Source organism: Lucilia sericata, unplaced genomic scaffold (assembly GCF_015586225.1).
Source record: "Lucilia sericata isolate MDLA Ls3-8-SP2 unplaced genomic scaffold, ASM1558622v1 Contig000018F_arrow, whole genome shotgun sequence".
Classification (NCBI taxonomy): domain Eukaryota; kingdom Metazoa; phylum Arthropoda; class Insecta; order Diptera; family Calliphoridae; genus Lucilia; species Lucilia sericata.
This window is the reverse complement of record NW_023994057.1, coordinates 868,514-877,718: the sequence shown is the minus strand read 5'-3', so window position 1 is coordinate 877,718 and position 9,205 is coordinate 868,514. Positions and strand designations below refer to the sequence as shown.

At 30.8% G+C, this 9,205-nt stretch overlaps 1 protein-coding gene across 1 annotated transcript; it reads left to right on the top strand.

The window, feature by feature from the left end:
• The first annotated feature begins 4,338 nt into the window (after positions 1-4,338).
• LOC119607049 (proteasome activator complex subunit 3) lies at positions 4,339-7,162 on the top strand. The gene is made up of 3 exons (XM_037960783.1): positions 4,339-4,631; positions 4,721-5,111; positions 6,532-7,162. Exons 1-3 carry the CDS (start codon positions 4,608-4,610, stop codon positions 6,897-6,899), a joined length of 783 nt encoding a protein of 260 aa, XP_037816711.1. The 5' UTR covers positions 4,339-4,607; the 3' UTR covers positions 6,900-7,162.
• The last annotated feature ends 2,043 nt before the right edge of the window (positions 7,163-9,205 follow it).

Below are 9,205 nucleotides of genomic sequence, written 5' to 3'. Positions count from 1 at the left end.
TCTAATTACACTTTTATATGGTTCTCTTTTCACTAAATTGACACTATAGAGTTTATAATTTTTCAATAACATTCGTTGTCAAAGTATATACATACGTACGACAAAATGCCACCCTGTGTTACCGCGAAATATCTTTTTCCCGATAGTTAATCATACATCTTGTAGCTTATCCATCTGTTTCTTAGCATGTGGTGGATCAAGCTACGAAGCACGTGGTCAACATAAAGCTTCTCTAAGGATTGGATAAAAGTATCAGTGTGCACGTTATGTACGTTAATGATGCTGTGTACACCACCTTAGGTATTTTAGTGTCCTTGTCGGGCAGCTTTAGAAGCGAAATAAGCCCTACCTTTGTTCTCGGAAGAGTTTTTCCTACGGAATGGCAGATAGGTGGTGGTGACTATCTGCCTTCTCACAGCTATAGTTTATTTCAGCTGAGGGAGGGCAGACGACTGTCCACCACCTGGGAATCTTGCATTCTCCGCGGACCAAAAAATGGAAATAGACGAATAGGGAAATAAAAATGTAACAGTTACAGTGCAGGCCCTAAATAACCCAGTACCGGCGACAGGTGTTGCAATCGTGAGTAACGGAGACCGTTGCGGACAGTGCGTCAAGTGTACAGTACGCCATTGGCAAAAACATAGAAGTGAAATATAAACTCTAATAAGCTCTAAACTACCTCAGCCTTTAAACATATGCGAAAGTTCCAACTCTGAATCCTCAGATGATAATAGCAACAACATCAATCATAGCGAATTCAAAAGGGATGAAATAAAAAGTGTCCTTTAAAATTTACTGAAATAAACATGTCACGTCCGCGTACTAAGCCAACGATGTGTTATCACTGAAATAACCTAACTTCAGTATAGGAATTATAACAAGTAAGAAAGTATAGTCGGGCGTGGCCGACCATATGATACTCTACACCAGTTATGAATATTAAATGTGATTTATTTTTCATAATATCGCATTTATCTTCAATATTCCCTTGTTCCGATACATTTAAGCAATTTATGGATGAAAAACTAATTTTCTGAAAGAGGCTTTATATGGGGGCTAGGGGAAAATATGGGCCAAGCCCGATAAAATTTTGCGAATATATTTATATTTACATAATATTCTATTGTGCTGAATTTCATAGCGATATTTGTGTTTATAAGTTAATTTGGGACATTCAAGTTATTTTCTGAAGGGGACTTTGTATGGGAGCTAGGGTCAAATGGGGCCCGATCTAAATGAAATTTGGCAGGGTTATCAAAACTTCTATAAAACTTAGTTATGCCGTATTTTATCGATATATCTGTATATTTAACATAATTATGAGCTCAGAAGCCCTTTTCGGGGGGTTCTGTTCTATGGGGGCTAGGTGAAATAATGGACCGATTTTAACCATTTTCAATAGGCTTCGTCCTTGGGTCAAATAAAACGTGCGTGCCAAATTTCATTCAATTATCTTGAAAATTGCGATCTGTAGCTTGCGCACAAGGTTTACATGGACAGCCAGCCAGCCAGCCAGACGGACGGACGGACGGACATAGCTTAATCGACTCAGAAAACGATTCTAAGCCGATTGGTATACTTTAAGGTGGGTCTAGGACGAATATTTTTATATGTTACAAACATCAGCACAAATCCAATATACCCTCCCCACTAAAGTGGTGTAGGGTATAAAAATGAAAGATACCTTTTTTGAGATGTCTTTGGCCAAGAACAGGTTTTGAATTTATTATCCTTATATAAAAACAGTACTGAACTATTGTTTTAAGAATTATGAGACTATTAATTCGGGACCAAGATTAATGAAATAGGTAGGATAAGTAGTTTAGAAAATATACGATATTAAAAACTTCATGTTTTTAAGAGAAAAATCTTTAAAAATATGAGGGTTATAGGAAAAATGTGGCCCGATGATTGGCCCATTATTATAACTTGCCAATAACTAAAGTTAGGAATTTATGGATATATTTAGGGCCATTATTACAACTTGCCTTTAATGTTCGTAATAATAAAAGGTAACTTTAATTAAAGTGAGGAATAAAGTGAACTTTAAATATTTCCATTATTACAAAATCATTTTTTATTATACAAAAACCGTTGCATACTTTTAGCCGTTAATAATATTTTTCATATGAAAAATGACATTGAATTTATTTTTCATTCATATTTAAAAAAAATCCTAAAGCTTACATTAAAAGATAAAGGTAAGGTGATCTTCCCGTGAGCCTATCGGACACTTTTAGCTTAAGTTGACTTGTAATAACGAAAAATACATTATCTGTACGATAACTTTCTAACTTTAGTTATTGGCAAGTTATAATAATGGTCCTTAAAGTTCACTTTATTCCTCACTTTAACTAAAGTTACCTTTTACTATAACGAACATTAAAGAAAAGTTGTAATAATGGCCCCTACAGTATAATTTCTAGGTACATAAAACACAATTTGTCTGGCAGCATTATTTGTTTGGAAAACATGTTCTGGTGTGCGGCTTAGCTAAGCTAAGCTGCCTATGACACAAACAAATTGGCAGCACTTTTTCTATTGACCAAGCTGCCACATCATAACAAGTTATGAAAGGTTTATATTACACCGTCCAACAATAATTTTCACACATGAAAAAATCTATGTGTACACGAAACTGTGGACCATTATGCCCCTGTAAAAGGACCTTAAATTTTAAAAGACATACGATTTCAAAAGATCAAAATATTAGCATTATACACATATAAATATTTAAAATATTCGTTTGAAAATGAAAGTCCTGGATGGATAAAGTTTTTGTAGTTCCAAAGATAAAGTGGCATTTTACGAAATTAAAAGCATATGAATTATACACTTATTTAATGTCCTTTACAAAAAACCACCATTGATGTTAATTGTTTATATATTCCTTAAAATAGATAAAGTTTTTTCCAACATAGCTAAATGTTTTCTTATAATTTCAACACATAATTTTGAAGTTCGTTATAAAAAATGAAAATTGTACTTGAGGGACTGAATAAGTTGTTCGTTATAAGCGATTGTGACTGTATCTGAATGATTTTTATGTCGGGATATAGGTAGATATATAATAATTTAAATATAAAGGATTTATAATGTAATCTTAAATATCTTTCGTGTTATCAAATTTGGTATTTTATGTTTATATTATTCGAAAAGGTTTATGAAATGCTTTAGTTAAGAATTTTTTCAAATTTATTTCATTTTGCACGTTTAGTTTTTATATTCATATATAAATTGTTTGATATAATATATATGTATATCAAGTATTATTAGATTCTTTAAAAATACTATCAATTGAAAAAACACTATTCTTGACGTTTCTGGCACAATTGTCAAAATATTTGCAAGCACGCTCACCCCATGTCTATATTAGACAAATATTTATCACTGCACTTGACAAAACGTCGGCAGAAAAATTGTCAGTTTTTTGTTTATGTTAATACATAGGGGTAACAAAACGCTGATTTTATCACGACAACTCACAGATAATTTTATTGAAATAATGCTATATTTTATAAAAACAATTAAAATTAAATGCAAATTTTGTAAATAAACACTAATTTCACTAAAACTAATGTTAAAAATAAATTTTAATTGCACAAAAACAAAATTCTAAACAAATTTTACAATAAAATGACGTTTGTTATCAAGACAACGTTGTCTAAACAATTGTTTAGACAACACTGTCATAACGGCGTTATAACGCTAATAAATGCCGTCTGTACCTGCTAATTTTTTATTATGATAGACACGGGGTCAGAGACTCGCACAACGTCACAGCCGCCGTCGCCGAAAATTTTTCAGCTTTATACGGCTTGAAAATTTCGCCATATTTTGTAATTTTATGGAATTTTATGATATAAAATTAATTTTTTTTTTCATTTAAGCAAGTTTTTTTTATTTAATAATAAGCCGCTCATTGAAATTTGGCCGGTGTAAAACTTTGCTCAACGTTCGGTGTATATGATTCGCCTCAGATATTTTCGTGTTTACGCGCCTAATTCGAGTCGCTGCTTACTTCAAACACTTCAAACAAGAAAGTGTTTGCTACAAACACGAGATACGAAACATACATTGCTGTTTGACAAACCTCTTAAGAGATGTCAATTGATGTCAATTTTTCCGACTGCGAAAAGAAATTCTGCTAGAATTTTTTCGCGCTTATAAGCTGCAGTTACACACCACGCATAATTAATATATTTTGACTTGTTAAATGAAAATACACTATTTCAACTTTTTTGACAGAAGCCCATAACGCGTTGCGCGTACAACGCGTGTTGTGTACTTTCACCTTTAGCCGGTTTACAGTCGATTTTAAGTCGTCGCCGAGATTTTTGTGTCAGTCGCCGCCGCCGATAATATTTGTCGGCGCAGGGTTTAGAGCACGCTACAAAACGGAAAAAGCAATTTTTACACGAAAATTATACAAAACATTTCAGCGAAAATATAAAAAAGAATAATTAAAACGAGTTCATTTATTTTTCTTATACAATTATTACAACTCGAAAAAAGTTACTGTTCCACACTCAGAGCGGTAGGTTGAGACAACAACACCTAATTCCAACACAACGAAAGGAGAAAAAAACAAAAGTAACGCAAAAATGCCGAGTGATACAATTGCCAAAGTATGATAATGATGTTTTGTCGTGGTTAAATAATTTTTGTCCATTTGTTGCTTACAATTTATTATTTTGTTGTAATTTATTTATTATAGGTTCAGGAATATAAAGATTCTCTAATCAAAAAAGCAGAGCAATTAATAATTCAAGGCTTCCCGGAGAAAATTGTCGAACTTAATGAGCTTTTGGATACACCCATGTTCAGTGAACGCAACTTCACTGAAGTTCATCAAGATTTAAACATTCCAATCCCAGATCCAATTGTTGTTAATAATAACGGAGCAAACGCTAATGAAAGCAATGCCGCAACTGCCGAAGACGGAGGTGATGCTGACGAACCATCTGCCAAGAGGCCACGCACTGACAATTCATTAAATTCCGGCACTAAAGTTATGTACTTGCCAAGCGGTAGTGTTCCCTGCAATTCGCCGTTATGCGAGATGATTAAAATCGTTAAACCAATTATACGCAAATTGGTGGAAGATTGTAAGTTTCTAATCAGAAATAGGTACCTAAATGTAAAAACTAATGAGATATGTTTTTACAACAAATTTTGTAACTCATTTTTATAACCGCGGTTATGAATTTATCTCTTAAAATTCTATTGGAGAAGTTCTCGTGCGAAGGGTATATGTATATAAGTTTGTCTTCCGGTTTGTAATTTTTACAATTAATTAATTATTCGATTCCATGATACAACCATAGAAAGGTAGAATCAGTGGGGAGAGTTGTCAATTCTTTGCCTTGTTAAGTAAAACAAAGAAGAACTAAAAAGAGAAAAACTTCAAAATCTTCAAATGAAAAACCACGAAAAATACCATGAAATGATTCTTGAACGGCACACGCAAACAGCATTCTACACTTCTGTATCCTGTTTTTGATTTTGACTCGTTTTGCGATGTTTTTTATTCAAATTATAAAATTATTATGATTCGCTCCCATAAAATATTTATATGTAATTTGAATATATAGATATAGTGGTGTCCCTTTTTGCTATGTAGTCTGCCACACATCACAAATATCTCATATATTATACGTCGTACACGTTTTAATGTTATTATAACTTCTATAGAGAGTTAAATTTTCAACATCTTAGTTAAATATTTTTGCATGCAATTAGTTTTTTTCGAGCTGAAGTACATTTATTTCAAATCTTAATATTTTTAACGCCGATACAAGTTATGTCGCAATAATTGTTTGTAATAAAAGCTAAAGATACATCATTAATTTCTGTTATATCTCTTATCTGAAAAATGGGAAAACAATGCACTTTAGCTCGAACACAACTAATATATGTGCATATATAAAAATTAAAATAACATCAAAACGCGTAAAACGCATCATAATAAGCGATATATTCGCTAAAACCTAAGGAGAAGCTATGTGTCAATTTTAATTATTCTCATTTTAGCCTAATTATAATTAGAAAAATAATGAATTAAATATGAAAAATTAGTAATGAATTTGAAAATATAAAGACAGTTAACTTGATACCCATGTTGTATTAAAATAGCATAAAACGATTTTAAAAATGAAGAAAGTCTTCATTAATAGATTTTTCGAGAGTAAAGTTACAATAAGATTAAAAAGAATGGCACAAATTGCTATTTTTTTTTTAATAAAAATATACTCCTTGCAGTAATAAGATTATCCTATTTTCCTTCCTTTAATATTGATTTAAACATTAATATGTCAAAAATTGCTTATAAACCAAGATTTATTATTAGGAGAGAAAACTGAATTTTCCATAAGGCGCGATATCGAATACAAATGTTGCGTACAAACTAATGTCTTCCATTGTATTAAAATAAGTTTAAAAACAGGCCGTTTAGGGTCGTAAATTTTTGTAGCATCAAACATTATTGAGTAAAACAACATACATTTCCATATAATTTTTATATTTTAGCTAATCTCCTCAAGATGTGGATTTCATTTATGATTCCTAAAATTGAAGATGGCAATAATTTTGGTGTTTCAATCCAAGAGGACACATTGGCTGAAATTCAAACTGTTGAATCTGAAGCGGCAGCGTTTTTCGATCAAATATCCCGCTATTTCCTATCAAGAGCTAAGGTAGTTTCAAAAGTGGCCAAATATCCCCATATTGACGATTACAGACGTGCAGTCATTGAATTAGACGAGAAGGAGTATTTAAGCCTGTGGTTAGTTGTCTGTGAAGTACGAAATCGGTATTCATCTCTACACGATATTGTTATTAAAAACATGGAAAAACTTAAAAAGCCACGTTCCTCAAATGCCGAAAGTCTTTACTAACTATGCTGTATGCAATTCGATGGATGAAGTAAACAAATCTATGGAAGCTCGTAAAAATATTCTCAAACTCTGTGTATAACCAAGAGATCAAAGATTGAGGATTCTACATTAAACTCGTAAGAAGATATAAAACCCAACATGAAAGAAATACAGTTCTTTACAACTTTTAGTTTTAATAAAATTAAACAATATTTTCTTCAATTTAATTACAAACAAAACGAAAAATAAATTCAACATTTTAATTTTTTCCATCTTCTCCAGAATGTATTAATTGTTTATTATAATTTGTCAAGTTAAATTTGGGTCCACAATAATAGTTACCAAAAATACAAAAGGTTTTACATTAAAATTAAAGAATTTTGTTTGAATAAAATAGGAGGCTGAAGGATTTTGATGATCAGCATCTTGATCAAACTTTTCATTTTTAATTTGTTGATACATACATAGTGGAAGATTAAATGTTAAATTAGTGTCAGAATGTTGATGAATTTTATAAATTATGTTTTAGATCAAATATATTAATGCTGTGCTGTATTGCTAAATATATTGTTAAAATGTTGCGATATTTACATATTATCTAGCTCTACTTTTAAAATACACCTTACGGAATTTTCTAAATAATATATGAACTAAAAATATTAAAAAATACTAAGTTTGGTTAATTCGTACTCGTAATTTTCTTTAACAATATATTCTCGTTAAATTTTTTAGGTATTTCTAAAGTATTTCTGTCAATAGTCCTCCATTAACGTTTGCTGATCCAAAAAAAGATTATTTCGGGCGACCCCCTTTCAGCCTTATTATTTTTCCTTAGATAGAAATTAATAATTACTATTCATTAAAATTTTTCAAAATAACTTTTTTTCATCTTTTTTGAAAAAACCCGCTTAAATGTTTTTTTTACAGTAAAACGGGTTTTAAAACAACCTGTTTATTGTATATTTACAAATTAAATTTGTGACAAAAATGTCTGTTTCAGCTAAACTTTGATGATTTATTAACAAGGTAGAATATTTTGTGAAAGTAACCGTAAAGGCTGCCACATCCTTAGAAGGATGTAAGTACACATAAAAGCATAATTTGTTTCATTAAAAATAATATTAATCTATGAATCAATCATCTTTTTTCGTATTTGTTATCTATTCGATCAATATTGGAAACTAAACCATATAAGTCCCTTTTATTGTTGTATTTTAATGATTTTATTTACATTGCGGGATGTTCGTAGTATGTTCTCCATTATGTAACACAATGAGACAAAATAAATTAAAATAGAAATACTTCGGAAGTGATATTATTTTTCTGAATGGTGGATCAGAGTAGAACAAGAATTTGTTTTTGTTATTTGAAAGAAGAAGCTGAGGTCTTTATAATGACATACTTATGTATATGATTTTTAAGTAACCTGAAGAATAATATGTGCATTTCATCAACAAACATATCTTTGATTAAAGTTTTGCACCGTAATTTATAAATTGATATTTTTCTTAATACAAAAAAACTGATTTATTGAAAATATAGGCCGATCCCCATTAAATTTGGTGTTTATATAAAAGTTATTTATGCTGAATTTCATCGTGATATTAATATAACAAGAGAATCAAGGATTTGGAGTCATTTGCTGAAGGAGGATTTGCATGGGTGCTAGGGTCAAATAAGATCCGATCAATAAAAATCGATATAAATGAGTTTGCTATAATCCTAAGTCATACTGCTGATTCATTCAATAATACGGACTTATTTGTCCCTAGTCCCCATGCAATACCTCTTTCAGAAAATGACTTGAATTCCATAATTATCTTATTAATATTAATATCACGATGGAATTCAGCATAAATAACTTTTGTATAAATGTAAATTCATTCACCAAATTTTATGAGGATCGGCCCATATTTAACACTATCGCCCATATAAAGCATCTTTCAGAAAGTTAGTTTTTGAACAATTTTGTATTAAGAAAAAGATCAATAACGTAGTCAATTGCTAACGGATTTTTAAAAACAATGTTGCGTTTGTACATGATTAACATTTGGATGAAATTGGTACCAATGTTAGTACTATTAAATAGTAGACCAGACACAAATTTTCAGCTCTATCCGTCCAGAACTGCCGGACTTAGAGGGGGCAAAGTTGGACATTTTGGTCATTAAATCGGTTAAAATTTTTTTTGTATGAAACTATCAATTCAACCTTAAGATAAAATATAGCCGGACATTGAGATATTTTAATTCATCACATTTGAAATTATTTGTCATAAATCTGTAATAATGAAAATGCAGCAATAATATGTTTTTGTTTATTAAATA

Bases quoted from the DNA above. Each gene is read 5' to 3' on its own strand.
- LOC119607049 (XM_037960783.1), top strand. From the start codon at position 4,608: ATGCCGAGTGATACAATTGCCAAA. The intron at 4,632-4,720 runs GTATGATAATGA...TATTTATTATAG, and splicing joins CGAGTGATACAATTGCCAAA to GTTCAGGAATATAAAGATTC. The intron at 5,112-6,531 runs GTAAGTTTCTAA...TTTATATTTTAG, and splicing joins ACGCAAATTGGTGGAAGATT to CTAATCTCCTCAAGATGTGG.